The sequence below is a fragment of the Pinus tabuliformis genome, chromosome 1_2 (assembly GCF_031772625.1).
Source record: "Pinus tabuliformis cultivar Carrire ecotype Pingquan chromosome 1_2, CPIR1, whole genome shotgun sequence".
NCBI lineage: Eukaryota > Viridiplantae > Streptophyta > Pinopsida > Pinales > Pinaceae > Pinus > Pinus tabuliformis.
Window position 1 is genome coordinate 862,087,075 of NC_142298.1, and position 17,031 is coordinate 862,104,105.

Sequence of the window (17,031 nt, forward strand, 5' to 3'; positions counted from 1 at the left end):
TGCTGGAATTGATCAATTTCTTGGCTTGGTTGGCACTTACCAGTGAATTTTTTGACTTGCCTTTGTGCGCGTTGTTGATGAACTATTTTCCATTCTTGATGAGCCTGAACTGGTTAGCTCTTCTCATGAATATTGCATCACACATGTACATGTACGAACTCCCAAACAAGACTCCACGTACATCAAGGGGAACCACATCCAGATCTACTTGACCAAGAAAATCGATACTGATAACAAATCTAATTTTGCACTGTTTTGTTACCTTCAGCTCTTCATCCTTATTTACCCATCCTAGTGGATATCGTTTTGGATGATCATGAACTTCCAGCCCCAACTTCTTGACTTGCTCTTCTATAGTGAGATTCACCTATGATCTTGAGTAAAAAAGAACATCAATCTCTGTCTTCTTGACCTGTATCTTAATATGGAAGAGTTTGGTAACTTCTTTCTTTTCCTGTTGCTGAAGGCTAGTTAGATTCACCTCCTCCTTCATTGATGTAAATACGATGCGTCTGCTCCCACTCGACGCTGTAATGGGGACAAAATAAACCCATAAATAGTCTACTTTAAGCTCTCCACCTAGTCTCCTTGAGCTGGGATACTTTAGGTTCATAATCAGTCCCTTCTTTTAGGCTTCTAGGAGCAGTACAAAATCTTATTAGTGATCTTTTCCACTGCCAATGCTTCTAACCTTAGCTCTGATACTATTGACCACTACATGTCAACGACCCATAGCAGTACACCCCCTTTTTTCGCAAAAGGGATAGCGCCTGATTGATGTGTTCGTGCCATCCAGTTATCATCATCAGCTTGATCATCATCTTATAATGTAAACCCATTCTTCATGTGTATAATGTAAATAATCTCAACAGATTCGTGTTGTGTATGTAATTACCTAGGTAAACCTAATTTTTTGGTGATGATCTACATTCCGGGAGGTTTTTTGTCTCACTGATCCATTCTCAGATGGTCGACAGAGTTTTCCTTCAGCCTTACCCCAAAGCCGAAATAAATTTTGTCATTGGGATCTTAGGGGAGTCGTAGTGTTCTAGATCGAGTCTATGTAAAAGTGATTTGGGAATAATCCTAACTATTTGGTTAGGTTATTTTATTACAAATTGCTTGGTCTGCTGGATTATATTTGTGTCGCAAAATTGTGTAGTGTGTGAGGGTCTTTTGCAAATGGGTTTTTCCCTTTGAGATGTAAAAAATGTGAGAATTATGATGTAAAGTGTCTTGAGGGTTGGAAAAATAATTTATCCCCTTATAGGTTAATTAATTAAATTTTCTGGCCAAAATTAATTAAAATCCTAAGCTAGAAATTTAATTAATTCTAGGTCCTAGGTAAATTTAAATTCTCCGAAGGCAAAATTCGTCGGTCCTTAAAAATTAAGTTTTAAGAGGTCCAGAGACTAAGGTAAATTAATTATTTTGTTAAATTTTAAGCCTTTGGTCCGTGGGGTTAAGTCAAAGTCAAAATTTTGAGGAAATTAATTAAAAAATTTAATTTTTGAATTAATTAAAATGCATTTAATTGAAAAATTCGAATTTCCTCAAGAATTTTAAATTTCGACGGATGAGATTAAAAGAAATTTTGATCCTCATCAACGGTCGAGATTGCTTTGACGAGGATCACTCGAACTAGCCGTTGGAGGATTTATCTTTAAATAGGGAGTCATTGGTCACTGAATTGATCCGATCTTTTGATTGCGTGCTAAGCAAAAAGCTCATGTAAACTTTTTCGGATAATAAAGAAAGACTTTGGGGTTAATTTTCGTTGGTGTTACTCTTCATGGAAATACTATAAGATGTGTCGTTTTTCATGTGTAAATTTTTTTAGCCATTGATTATAGATTTTGAAGAGTGATTTGAGTCCAACTATCTTGCTAAATCGTTGGGGTTTGTATAATAATCTAAATTCTAAACGTAATAGCAAGTATGTCTATTTGTCTGAGTTATTATTGTTTTCTCGCTCTATGTTGATGGCTGAATTGAGTTTTGCAGGAAAGTCTTGATTTTTTAGATTATCAGGCGTTCGGGGAAGTTTTCAGTTGGACCAACCAACTCCCGATCTGTGTTTTCTGAAGAGCTCAACTTAATTTGATCCCAGACTTATCATAAGATAATTTTTGTGCATGATGCATGAAGGGTTTTGAGCTCGACACCTCTTTTAAAATTCAATTTTTTTTTTTTTTTTTGGTGCTAAATCGATAGATCTTGCTGTTGAGAGCCTCAAATTATCAGATCTGGGAGTGGAGTTGGACTCACACTCCCTAGATCTGATAGATCTGCCATTCATGTACATAGATCTGTAATTATTTTTGGTTTCTTGACTTGGGTTTTTCTGGGTTTTTGTATATATTGTTTGGGTGTTTTATTGTTGTCTTGCAGCAACAAATCTGAGGAAGAAATCTGCATTGTGTCCAGATCTAGGTCCTAGAGGGTAAGATCTGGATCTCTGAGGTTCATTAAAATCATTTTCCAGGGATATTATTCAGACATTTTGCAGTCCAGGGTTTTAAATTTAAAACTTTTTTAATCTGGATTTTTTTTAAGGGTTCCACTGTTAAATCTGAAGCAAGTGGATTCACAAATTTTAATTAAGATTTCTGGAAAATTTTTAAGGGGTTTCTGAGCCACCCATTTGCTAATTATTTTCTTTGATTTGCGGCCTGGTTTGTGGAGTTCACTGTGCAATTTCGAAATTTTTTTAGAAGGCTCACATCCTTTTTTGCTGCTGCTGCATTCTCTACAATTTTGCAAACAATTCTGCCCATCGCTCAACCTTCATCTGTTGTTTCTTCTCTTCATAACCCTCGATTTCTTGTCTCATTTCGTCAACCTGCAGTCAACAAAATAAGCAACATTGCTGCCCATCTGCATTTCCAGATCCGCAGCTTTTCCACGCCTTCTGTGCTGCCATACCCGTGTCTATCTGCAAACCTTTACCTGCTCCATCTCGTTGTCCGTCAAGCATCCGTCCCTACTTCCATTTCGCCACCTGCTCTCTTAGCCTGTGCGTGGGCCCTTCTATTTTTGCGGCTCCCTTCCTCATCATCGTCCCTCCCCATCAACCCGCAGCTTCCATTCTGCAGTCCTTTTCCTCCATCAAATCCGCCCTGTCCTCTATACGTAGCTCCTTCCATTTTGCCTGCACACATTTCTTCTGTTCCCTATCTATAGTATCTGCTTGTCAAACCCTGCTCCTCCGCTGCCATACCTGCAAGAAACCTTTACGCTCATCAACTCACAGATAACCCTCATCTCTCCTCCACGCATTTCGCATTGCCAACCTGCGTATCTCCTTCCTTGTCTCGTACAACTCCCTCAGCTCTTTCCGTCACCCTTTATTGCTATCTGCTGCCTCTAACATCCCTGCTCATCGCTCTGCCGTCGCAACCCCAGTTGCACACCTGCACACACAACAAATAGAACTTTACCTTTTCCCTTTTTTTTATTTATTCGATTGTTTTTTTAAGTTAGGTTTGGCTCTCCGTTTTTATTTTTAATTTTTCTATGTATGCGTTAAGTTAGATTAGGTACTATTTTTTATTTAGTTAGTTCTTTTTATTATGTTTTGTTAGGGTTTTAATTTAATTTCGATTCTAATTTTCATTTCTTTTGAGACTTTAGATTCATTTGTTTTTTCTTTTTTAATTCGATTTTGTTTTGGTTTCTTTTTTTTTGAATATTTTCTCTTGATTGCATTTCATTTATATTTGTTTTTATGTATGATTTTTTGATTTCCCTTTTATTTTCGATTTGATTTTGATTTTATTTCATTAAAAAATCTTAAAAACATTAAAAAATCTATTTTTTTTCCTAAAAAATTAAAAATCTAAAATTTTTGGTGACTCGGTGATTGAGAATAAAATTAAACTAAAAAGGGATTTGTGCTTTCACATTTAATATCTTAATGTGGCTTATGGCCCATTAAAATCTTAAAATTTAACCCTTTGATTCAGTTCGACTTGTTTATTTATCACATTGAAGTTATTGTTTAAGGAATAATTAAAGTTTAAATTTGAAGTTCCTTAGTGTTATTTGGTGATTAAATGCATTTTTGATATTTCTCTATTGTCAAGTGCGATAAACGTTTAAAATCATATTGATTGTTAGAGAAAGTTAATTAAACTTGATCTGGGCAGTGAATGAAAATCATTTTAAATCTGGAATCTCTTGCATGTTAAAGTTTTGGGCGTTTATATTGATCATTCCTGATTGTCACCATTTGTCGCATATTGGAAAATTGTTCTGGATAGCTTGTTTTATTAGTCTATGGTTAATGCAAATATTAAAGGCAATGGTCTGTAGTCATTTATATCTTGCGATTGTGTCTTATTTTAATCTATCCATCTTAATTGATCGAGACTTGCTTTAGATTCATCAAGTTGTCCATCATTAAAATCTCCTAGAGCCTGTGTTTCACAGGCTATCCTCATCCATTTACCTTAGGGACTACCCCCCTTGACTTGTCTAGGAGAGAGTGTAAACTGTGTGAGTAAGGATTAAGAGTGACAGCGTTACTTCGAGCGTTGTCGCAGTGCCTGGACAGTTTGTGTGACAACAGATACCATGTTGGAAAAATAGATTAGGGCAAAATATAATTAATCTTTTTCATTCATGACAGTTAATTACGATTTTATATTCCTTTTATTCATTATTATGATTATTTTCTTATCATCAAATAAATGCCAAAACAAGAAGATCACGAGCATACAAAATGAACGCAAGATATAGGCTCAAAGCCATGGAAAATCCCCTCCAAGGGGAAAACCCAGAAAGAACTTTTCTTCTGATAGAATCAACTCCAAAGGAGACTTCCAAGACCAAACCCCAGATCATAGCTACCACGAAGGACCAAGTCAACCAACCAAACTTCCTTTTAGAATATACGACAAAATCTTCGAGGGTAGTGAGGCAAGATCCCTTCAAAATTAAGGCTTTTCTTGCCTTTTGTACATGCCAAGACATCTTGCACTACTTCTTGCTATTCGGACCTGAGGTAACCCTAGAAACTCTAGGGTACTTGCACGTGTGGACAACAAAAAGTTAAATTTCAGACCTTTGTATTCCTTTTAGGGTTTCCTCCTTCGCTAGCCTTCTTCCTTGCCTTCTAGGACTTTAGCACTACCTCTTTATTGTAGATCGAACCAAAAATGTGTATGCTTGTTATATCTCCAAATGAGGTCAAAGCTATTCTTTATATAGACTTTCTTAGGGCTTTAATAACCCTCACAAGGCCAAGTTCTTCCTGGTTGGCCGACTTGGTCTTGGGAGCCTTCTAGTGATTTCTAAATTCAAAATAAATTTCCTTTTCTTGATAGAAGAGCCAGATGGTCTTTTACAATATGATAATGACTCTTTGACTCATGAAGAACCCTGGAAGCATTCAATGGATGGTTGACCTATTGATAAATGACTTGATCATGAAACCCATGCTTTACATAATTTTTTCTTTTGATCTTTACATCATTATATCCTTACATGAGTCAAATGACAATTATGAAGACTGAAACTAGTTACATTCTTCAACAAAACTCTGATGCAAGATCCTTCTTGCAGTCATTGACGAGTTTCTCGTCCCCTGTCAATATGAGGTCATCTAAGTACACCACAAGAATGAGAGGCTGCCCCCCAACCAAATTGTAGTAAAGATTAGGGTTAGCTTCACTCTTGGTGAAGCCCAATCCTAGAAGATATCTGTCAATGCAAGAATCCCATGTTTGCGAGGCCTGCTTGAGCGCATATAGAGTTCTTTTGAACTTGCACACATGCATCTTCCTGCTGTGTGCCTCGAATCCCTCTGGCTGTTCTATGTAATTCTCTTCCTCAACCAAACTGTTGAGAGAGGAAGTCTTCACGTCCATCTTGTGGATCTTCCACCCCATCTGAGCTGCAAGAGCTATAATGGTCCTAATGTATGAATAATGGGCCATGGGTGCAAAAGTCTCATCATAGTCAATGCCCACAACCTGTGGGAACCCTTTGGCTACGCATCTGGCCTTGTACTTCTCCATGCTCCCATCCACTCTGTGCTTAATGTTAGAGACCTACTTAGATCGATTCATAGTTCTGATCTCCAACCTAGGAACAACGTTCTGGACATGGTTCTGCATGATGGAACAATATTGTTCCACCAGAGCATCATGCCAATCCTGTTGAGAGGCTGCCTCCTTGAAGCTCGAAGGCTATGTGTCTATGGCCTCAGTCATCAATGCCATAAAACCTGAGTATCTCTGAGGCTGTAGGCTCTGCCTGAAAGTGGGTCTGGGTGCCCCAACCCTGCCCAGAGCCTCTTGAATCAACTGGTCAACCCACCTTGGCTTCTTTCTGCCTTGTGCTAGGTGTCACTGTTGAATTGTGCCTTACAACCCATTTCAATGTAGCTGATATATAAACATAAATATGCATTCAAATAAAGCACTGCTAGGCTACCACTACTCTTTATGCACAGCTGATAAAATAATCACAAGCATTCACAAATTTAAGACACTTTGTTTTTGGTCAATCTCAAACCCTAGAAAAACCCCAAAGGAAACCAGTTTGAAGGAGTATTTTATTTGCTTCTAATCTCAAAGAGATTCATAGGTTTCACTATAACCCAATCGGTTGCTTCCGATCACGTAAATTAATAATTCAAACCACACTCAGAGGTAGGGCATTTCATATTGATACAGGAGCTTTTAGACCAGAAAGAATAGTATCTCCAATCATGACCCCTCTGGGATGCAGAATATACATCTTATCATTCACTCTGGGTATGGAGGATCATCTTCTAGAGATTTTTTGTGGGTACGATACGAAGGAAATAATGACTAAATGATTATCCATGGATATTAGTCCAATTTGGGATCCTGAAAGTCGGCAACAATTGAGTAAAATCTCCTGTTTTGTAAGGGATGGAGTAAAGAGAAATACAGAAAAATTTGCATGATGAAAGGGCATTTTGAACGTTACTGTCGAGGTATATCTCTCTGCTTTAAAATTGTGCAAGCCACCTAGAAATTCGAGCTAGTCTGGCAATTTGTGCACTCTCCAGCAGTCTCTGCCCTTGGAATATGTGTCACTGTCCAAATTTTCAGGCCTCAGAAATTGTGCCACTGCCAGCTATTTTTTCCTTGAATTTTGGGCCACTGTCAGTCTCCTCTGCTCTGAAATTCATGTTACTGGTTGAGCAAACCCTGCTTTGGTTTCAGCAGAGTCAAACCAGTTTTCCTCACTAGAATTTCGTGCTGACTGAACTGCGATTTCTCCATGAATTTCACACCAGATTTCTCTGTAGAAATTGCTCTAACACTTGCCTGTGAAGCAGAGCTGAAACACCTCAAATTTTGTGCGGTGAGAAGACCTCTCTCCTCGATTTGCGTGCTGCAAACTCCTGCACTTTTCTGGGTATGCATGCTAGTCTCTTGGCCTGGGAACTGTATTTTGATTGGTGGTCTTTCCTGATTGCTGTATGTTCTCTCCTTCAGCAAATGCTCTGACAACCTTCTCCTCTTCTCCTCCGCAGTAGCTGTCTCAGCCTCCTTCAGCAGAAGCTATCTCAGCCTCCTTGCTATCTCAACCTCCTCTTCTCCAACTCTACACTTGAAGAATGAAGTCATTTTTCCTTTTCTCCTCCTTTTTGGTCTGCTTAATGTGGGAAACCCTATCCTTAGGATGAAGGGCCGAGATTAGATCTCAACTCTCCTTGACCAAGGGTGGATTTGTAATCTCCCATTGATTCCCTTTTCATGTCTCCCCATTCATTAATGACTTCCCCTAGTCACTGTAGTGTCTTTTTCTACCTTGTACCTTTTTCTCATAAAGCCATTTTAAAAACATATAGTAATTTTAATAATATAAAGTACTATGTACTTTTTGTACCTCATAAAGTGACTAAAAGGCACATGACTTTAATAACCAGATAAAGTCACACTAAAAAGGTGTTTACATGTGTTTCCCTAGGCCAAAGGCAAAAAGCACTTGGAAACACCTCCTTGTCACCCATTTTCTCAACAAAATCTTGATGCATCATGATTTGAGTCTTCAAATTTATAAATTATCTAACAATTTCAGTTCTAATGTTGTGATTGATGAATGGTTTTGATTTTTGACACGGAATATGTTTTTAAAAAGTAAATAAGTATTATTGTATTTTTTGTACATGGCCTCTCCTCAATGCATTGGGATCTTGGCTTTCCAAAAATCTGGTGGATCTGTATTGGGATCCGAATCTGGATCCATACCCGTTTCCATTTCCTGGAAACTTAGCTTGAGTTGCACTTTCATTTCTTGCATCACTTTCAATTTTGTTGGTACTACTAGTTTTAGAAATCTGATTTCAACTATTATGAATTTCATTTCAAGAATTACTCTTGATTGCATATCGGGAAAGACAAAAATTAAACTTTGTTGTATGCTAATGAAATTGGTGTTTTATGCTGGAATATTAAGTGGGTGGATGATAATAGCATACATCATCCAGGGACACCCCCTGAGACTGGAAAACCCCAGTCCAAACGGAGAAATTTTCAATTGTGATAGGATCGATTGTCTAAAAGTGCTATGCAGGTTTGTGGACACAAATTTCCATGATAACAGACTCTATGTAGCACCGTTAGCTATCCGTAGACAATATTTTGCATCAATTTTTGGCAAGGTAAGGCTGATTTGAGTCATGCATAGCAGTCTTTATTTGTATTGGCATTTGGTCTAGTGGTTTATACCTTCATATTTCCTTTCCCAGACCACTCATTTATTCCACTTTCACTAGAACCATTTGTTTCCTCAGACTTTCTCTTCACAAATCCTATCCTTAGGGAAGCCTCCTTTGAGTTGGATAAGAGCCCACTAGAAGTGTGAGGAAGAGCTGCTACTGAGTTGATAGTGGGTAGCCTTCCTATGTTACACAAACTTGTCCCTTGATGCCTGGAACATTATATCATATGGAGGTGGTAGATTTTTTTGTAACAAGACTTCTTTTCCCATTGAACTAATTGGGTATATTTTGTTGTTGAATAGCTTCTTGTTCTTGGAAGGTCGAACTTTAGATGACTGGGAGCAGCTTTGAAAACTACAATTTGGTTATATAGTTTTCTTGTTATTTTAGTGCACTGATTTTTTTAGGAAGGTACGGTATGTAGTTGACTTCATTGTGATAAATTCATGGGTGTTTTGTTATTTCTAGGTACTTGTATTGTAATTTGGTAGTTAGTGATTAGTTTTGGTGTTTGTGATAGTGCGGTTTTCTATGTTATTCTCATTCTTATCTGTCCATTCGATGACCTTTAGATTTGATGTTTGCCTTTATAACATAGTGGGAAGAGGTGGAATTGTTGTTTAATTTTCTCTACTTTAGATTCTATATGTTGGATGCTCTTGTATTATTGAAGACTGCAGAAGTCTTGTATAATTTAAGTGTGGAAAAGTATTCTAGTATTATTTGCCTATTGTGTTTTGAAGTTGTTTCCCAGTGAATGCCTTTTGATTAGTTTCTCGGTTGAGATAGTATCTTTTTAACTTCTTCCTAGACCATTGGTTTTGAAAATAACTAGTATATTGGCAGGCTGTTGGTAATAGAGTTGGGGTAATGGAGCCATTTTTAATGCGCATGGCACATGGGGCTCCAATAATGCAGTTGCGTGATAAATCTTCCAGAAATGGAAAAAGTCCTCGTGATAAGTCTTCTCGATCATTTGCAAACTCACGAAGCAAGAATACTGGACTTCCAACAGAGCAGACACTTCGTGTGTGCCGGCGCTTTTATGTTGCACTCATGTTGGGACGACTGGTAGAGGTGAGTTGCCTTGTTGAACCGCCTTGTTGAACTTTTGTGTGTTCAACAAATGGATAATTATTTTGTACATGGTTTGATGTTTTGTTGGAAAGTTGGTGCTCATTTTGAATGTGAATTGTTCATACCAGTGGATTATTTGACTCTATTTGTCATTCTAGTTAGTAAAGTATTTGAAATTGTCGGTGGCACAAGCTCATCCAAGGCCGGTTTTGGATAAGTAGGGTGGACTCTACTGATGAAGAAGTTGCATGTGGTAGAATCATTACAGTTTGTAGACCTAGACTTGTGGTTTTTGGCAGTGGTTTATGTTTGAAACTCTAATAACTACAGAAGCCAAAATTTAATACATTATCTTTGCTTATGAATCCAAATGTCAAAGTTTTAATTGCCACAGTAAACACTTTTATGAAAAATCTGAAAGGAGGGAAATAAGGATTTGTATTTGTACGTCTCTAGGATTAAGTTTGATCACTGAAACCAATTTAAGAATGGAGTTGAAGGTTTCATGTAAGGTTCATGTGGGGTAATTCTTGCCTAGTTTAATTTCCATTAGCAGTTTAATTTGCTTTTTATAGCTTCCTTCTTGATATAGGAAATTGATAATCACATAATCTACATTTTTTGTATCCTTATGCTGTTATGACGCATCCTGGTTTGTTATGGTTATTATCATCTGTCAATAGATTCTAGAATTGATTTTTCTTACCAATGATATAAGGGTGAGATTATTCTTGGCTGGGAGTTGAGTTTTGGTGTTTTCTTTTTGTTTTTCTCATCTACTAGTTTGAGTGGTAACAGGCCAAAGAATCGTGATTTCGAGATAAAATTGGGATGTTATCGAGATGTTCGCAAAGATGAGGCCAAAGTACATTAAAATGTATAGTAAAGAAGTTCCTTTAAGAAAGAAAATGATGGCCAACGACCTTATTTGAAGTCTTACAAGCAATAATGGGACTGGTTTGCTTATGTTTAATATGAAATGGAGTTGCTACTCTTGTTTTATAGGTTTTCTAATTTGCAGCTGATCCTCTGGAAGGTATGGTGTACAGATGTGCACAATGCTATCAGAATTCACCTACACAAATGCAGGTACAAAGCAACAGGTGGAAGAGGGAACAATTCGAAACTGATTGATTCATTTTACAAAGAGTCTTTTACATGCCCTCATTGGAAAGTGGAATAATTATATTTTTAGGTTATGTGGATGTGACTTTGTAATATTATCTTATTTCAACATGACTTTCTGATGACCTGACTGCTAGGAATAGGATGTATATAAACGAATTCACTACTCTTGAAAAGGGACAAAGTGCCACTTTTCCCTCCAAGAACAAAACAAGTGTCTTTCTCAAAAAGAATAATGAGGAGAATAAACAAACTCAACAAAGTGTCCCTAATACCTTAGCTCCAACCAACACTGTGGAACAAGAAGACTCCTCTTCTGACGAATATCAAAGTGACAGTTCCAGCGAGGAAAGTGAAAATGAGGAGGGTTGTGAAAAAAAACATGCTTAATGAATCCTAGGCTTTTAATATCATATTAGGTGGTACCTATTCCCATACGCAAATCAATGAGTAAAACTTAAAGAAGAACTGAATGACGTTGTGCTAAATGTGGAAAATAATGGGAGATTCAAAGGATTGCAATATTCTAGGAAGAATGACAAAGAAGCATCATCAAGTTCTAAGCCATTAAATTAAAGGGATCTTCCTTAAAGGGAGCCCCGAAAGAAGGATCCTCCCCAAAAGGACCACACTAAAAAGGATTCTTCTAAAGGAGAGCCCAAGCATGTTATATAAAAAATTAGTTAATTAGGAGTTATTAGGCAAAGGGCATGATCTTTCACCAAGAGGCACCCAAATTGATGTTTAATAATAATAAATATGAATTTGTTGAATATCTGAGTTTGTCTGTGCCATCTGGTATCGAGCGGACGATCCTTGGTCATTCCATTCCACTACTACACAGGTTGAGCGACCACTTCGCTGCTACCCTTTGACCCCTGCTGTTCCGCCGTCCGTGTGATCCCCATCCCAATCCACCTACACTATTGTCGTCCCCCTTCTCTGCGTTCCGTCTTATCCTCTGTCGTCCGCACCGGCAACCCTGCACCTTTTGTGTTCCGTCTTATCCTCCGCTGTCCGCACTAGTCCCAACTACTGTTCTCTGCCAGTCATCAACCTGACCCCCAGACCTGGTTACCATCCTTGCCCCACCGTTCCGGCCTACCCACCGTTTTCGTTATGCTTGCCCAAGTCCAGTTGTTCATGTTTGCCTTGCGTCCGACCACCACTTGACATGGTCGTTGACCCATCTGTCCAACGTCATTCAAAATCGTATATAGTTTATAACTATAGTGGGTATATAAACTTTAATCAATTACTACATAGTTTATAACTATATAATTTATTAATAATTAAAAAAACGAAAAACTTTGTTATACAATAATTTCAATATATAATTAAATTAATTAAATTATATTATTTTTTTTTAGTTCAAATTAAGGAAGAAAGTTAAGTTGGCGAACAAATATACACCCCCACAAACCCGTTCAATGTCGTCGATGAAAATGACCGATTAAAAAAATGATTGATCTCGAGAATAGGATTACTAGCCATTATGATGATTTTAACCAAAAATTAGTCAATCTCGAGAGTAAGGTTACCGGACATTCTGACGACATCAAGAAGCTTCAGGATATGACAAATCGGATAGAACAATAACTCAGGCAGAACCATATCAAATCCAAAAAGAATCATAATTAGACAATGACAATCCTGATCGTTATTTGTGACAGGATGAAGATTACATCCAAATAAATATTCTATGATGATGGAGGTAATCAACATCACAATTCATCAAATTCAACAAATTAAGTAGATTCTCATGAAAAAACTGAGTCTCCAAAAAAATCATCCACGCACCATCAAGAAAATAGTAACGTGAATTTTAAAAATAAGAAGCTCTAGAATTCATTCACTAATCAATACCCTCTTTTCACTCCACTGTTGACGACTTATCAACGAAGAGCAAAAATTGAGCTACCGAAGTTTGACGGTAACGAAAAATGCAATGTTGTGTGGCTCAAGAAAGCAAAAGAATATTTCGAGATTTACGATATTGACAATGATGACGAAAAGATTAGGCACGCTTCCATGAAAAAGGAAGGCGAAGCGTATAATTGGTATATGTGGTGGAAGAAGACGACACACGCTATTAGTTGGAGAAAATTTAAGGATGCGTTCTTTAAAAGATTCCAAGGTGTCAAGGAAGAAGAGTTATTTTCAACACTCATTAGATTGTGACAAAAAGTAGATGTGGATGAATACACTCGAGAATGGGAGACCTTAGCAACACGAGTACCTGGGTTATCAGAATCTCGTCTAATCCAATCGTACATCTTCGGACTTAAAATTCATCTACGAGTAGAACTTGAGCTTCATGACATTACGTTGATAGAAGTAGCAAGACAAAAAGCAAAAGTTGCTGAAAAGAAATTTGAAAAGATACTATGGTCAAAACTGGAAAAAGTATATTCAAGACGAAGAATTCCCAGTCTATGAATACAGATAATACAAAATATGTTCCACCACACCTTCGTGAAGGTGAAAAATCTAACGTGGAAATGCAAAGGATGAAAGAAGGCAAGTGCAAACGCTATGGCAAAAGGTGGGACCCTAAACATAGGTGTGCTAAAGGAAAAGAGACAAAGAACTTATATAACTGTGAAGCAACTAATGATTCAAATAGTGATGAATCAGACATAGAAGGAATAGAAGATGCCCTAGAATTCTCTCCATGATTAGATGACGGAAGCATTTCGCAAGTGTTATTATCGGCTATGACAAGTATATCACAACCCCAGACTTAAAAATTAGGACATATCAAGAAGAACAATGTAATGGTTCTCATCGACACTAGTAGCACCCATAATTTTTTAGACTCAACCATGGCAAAGAGACTCAACATTTTCACATTTCCCATGCCCAACATGAAGGTGATGGTAGCCGACGGTAAGAAGATTGAAAATGTAGGGAAATTCCATAAGGTCAAATTGCATATTCAAGACTTTAATTAGAATCTTTGTTCTACACTGTGCCATTAGGAGTAGATGTGGTCTTAGGTATCCAATGGTTACAAACCCTAGGCAGTTACTCTGCCAACCATCAAAAACAGATTATAAGCTTTAAATGGGGAGGGCAGAGGTACAAGTTATACAGATTCCAAGCACCAGAAAATCAAATTGTGTTGTCATCCTAAATGATGAAAATGATTCGAAAAGGAGCACTAGCCTATGTAATACAATGTCACCAATTAGAAATGTTATTTGCAAAACTGATCAACGAAGAGTCATCGGAAGTACAAGAGCTAATTCAGAAGCATGAAAAATTATTCCAAGACCTGCCCATGAAAATGCCTCCTAATAGGGATAGTGAGCATACAGTAGAAGTCAAAGCAGGATTAGACCCCATCAACATCAAACCGTATCGATATTCGCATCACCAAAAGATTGAAATTGAGAGATTAATCGAAGACCTTTTGAAATGTGGAATCATCTCAAAAAGTAAGAGTCTGTATGTTGCTCTAGTTGTATTGGTAAGGAAGAAGGATGGATCATTCAAGCTATGCATTGACTATAGAGGATTAAACAAAATAACAATTAAAAACAAATTCCCAATTCCCTTTATCGACGAAATGTTGGATGAACTACATGGCACAAAATGCTTCTCAAATTGGACTTAAGGTCAGGCTATTACCAAATCAGAATTAGGTTGGAAGACATACAAAAATCTGTGTTCCGAAAACACGAAGGTCACTATGAATTTAAAGTAATGCCCTTTCGGTTAAACAATGCACCAACAACATTCCAAGCCACTATGAACGAGCTACTCTGTCCATATCTTAGGAAGTTTGTATTAGTATTCTTTGATGATATTTTAATTTACAGTAAAACTTGGAAGGAGCACCTAAGACATCTGGATAAAGTTCTTACAATACTGAAAGAGCATCAGTTCTTTGCCAAGAAATCCAAATGCACCTTTGGGAAGGAAGAAGTAGAATATCTCAGACACATAATATCCCATGAAGGAGTAAAAGTGGGCCCTAATAAAATCAAGGCTATAAAGGAATGGACCAAACCAGTTAATATATCCAAGCTAAGAGGGTTCTTAGGATTGACTGAATATTACCGAAGATCTATTAAAAACTATGCACATATAACTGCACCTCTAACAAACCTTTTAAAGAATAATTCATTTCAATGGAATGAAGAAGCGGGAAGGTGTTTTGAAGAATTGAAGGAAGTTATGTCTAATGCCCCGGTATTGGCAACTTCAGATTTCTCTAAACCATTTATCATTGAGTGTGATGCTTCTGGGTTTGGTATATGTGCATTGTTAATGCAAGAGGGGCATCCAATAACTTTTGAAAGCAGGAAGCTCAATAAACGAGAACGTCTTAAATCCAAATACAAGGAAATGCTCACTATTATGCACGCATTGACCAAGTGGAGACAATATCTTTTGGGAAGTAAGTTCTCTATTCAAATAGACCATAACAGTCTCCAACACCTCCTTCAACAAAAAACACTTTCCGAAGAACAACCAAAATGGATTGAAAAAATTGTCCACCTTGACATGGAGATACTACATAAAAAGGGAAAAGACAATGTAGTAGTAGATGCCTTGTCTAGGAAGGAAGAAGAACCAACATTACTTGCAGTCTCGGTTGTTGTTCCTTAATGGCTTAATAAGATTCAAAGTATGCCAAGGATCTAGAAATAACTACGATAATCAATAACCTTCGAGACAACTCAAAATTTGAATGGAAGAACGATATTCTATGTTAGAAAGGAAGAATCTATCTGAATTCAAACTCCAAGTTTAAATCCAAGATACTCAAGGAGTCACATGATTTACTGTCAGCCAGACATGTAGGATTCTTTAAAACTTACTACAATGTACGTCAATCATTCTTTTGGAAGGGGATGAATCGCGATATTCAGAAATATGTAGCAGAATGTGAAAAATGTCAAAGAAATAAAAGTGAAAATATTATGACACCTGGATTACTTCACCCCTTAAACATTCCGAATCATAAATGAGAAGAAATATCAATGGACTTTATTGGGGGATTACTTGTATCTAATGGCAAGGATAAGATTTTCGTAGTAGTCGACAGACTCACCAAATATGCTCACTTTATTGTAATGAAGAAATCAGACTCAGCTAAACAAATTGCTGAGATATTTTGCAAAAATATTTATAAATTACACGGTTTTCTGAAAGTCATTGTGAGTGATAAAGATGCCAAATTTAAGGGTAATTTTTGGAAGGAATTGTTCAACCATATAGGAACCTACCTAAATATGAGTTCTGCTTACCACCCTCAAATAGATGGAGAAACAGAGGTTGTCAATAAATGTTTGGAAGCTTACCTACGTTGTTATACTACAGAAAAACAAAATAACTGGGTTCAATGGTTGCATCTCGCTGAATGGTGGTATAATTCTACTTATCATACGTCAACAAAAATGACTCCATTCCAAGCTTTGTATGCGTACGAACCTCCGAAATGGAAGGATCTAGCTACTGTCTAGACAAATGTACTAGCTGTTAAAAACCAACTAGAAGAAACCCAAAAAATCGTCCAAACCCTAAAAGAAAATTTAAATAATGCAAGAAACCGTATGAAGGAACAAGCTGAACGAAACAAAACCGAGATAGAATTTGAAGTTGGAGAATGTGTATTTTTCAAGCTCCAACCATACAAACAATTGTCCTTGAAACAAAAAGGAAAAAATAAATTAGCACCAAAGTTCTATGGACCATACCATATCAACAAAAAGATCAGCCAAGCTGCATATACTTTAAACGTTCCGGATAAAAGTCGTGTTCACAATGTATTCCATGTATCTTGCCTTAAAAGGGCACTAGGCGACCATCAATCAACACAAACAACGCTTCCATCCTTAGATGATGATGAAAGCGTCATTTTAGAACCAAAAGCTACCATATCCACCCGGGAAAAGAAGCTTCAATCTCGTGTAATCAACGAATACTTGATCAAGTGGAAGGACTTGCCAGAAGAAGAAGGTTCTTGGGAGACTGAAGCATTTCGTTAAAAACATTTGTCGTTACGTATGCTTTGAGGGCAAAGCATTTTTTGGGAGGAAGGCAATGTTATATAAAAAATTAGTTAATTAGTTGTTATTAGGCAAAGGACATGATCAAAGATCATGCCCATTCAC

General features: G+C 37.2%; 1 protein-coding gene across 1 annotated transcript in view; it reads left to right on the forward strand.

Annotated features, from left to right (window-relative positions):
• LOC149208645 (MUS308 and mammalian DNA polymerase-like protein) overlaps positions 1–17,031 on the forward strand; it is a 358,336-nt gene that overhangs the window by 178,166 nt on the left and 163,139 nt on the right. The window contains exon 15 of the mRNA XM_089396147.1: positions 9,551–9,781. Within this exon, the coding sequence (XP_089252273.1) occupies positions 9,551–9,781 (231 nt within the window). The remainder of the gene's footprint in view (positions 1–9,550; positions 9,782–17,031) is intronic.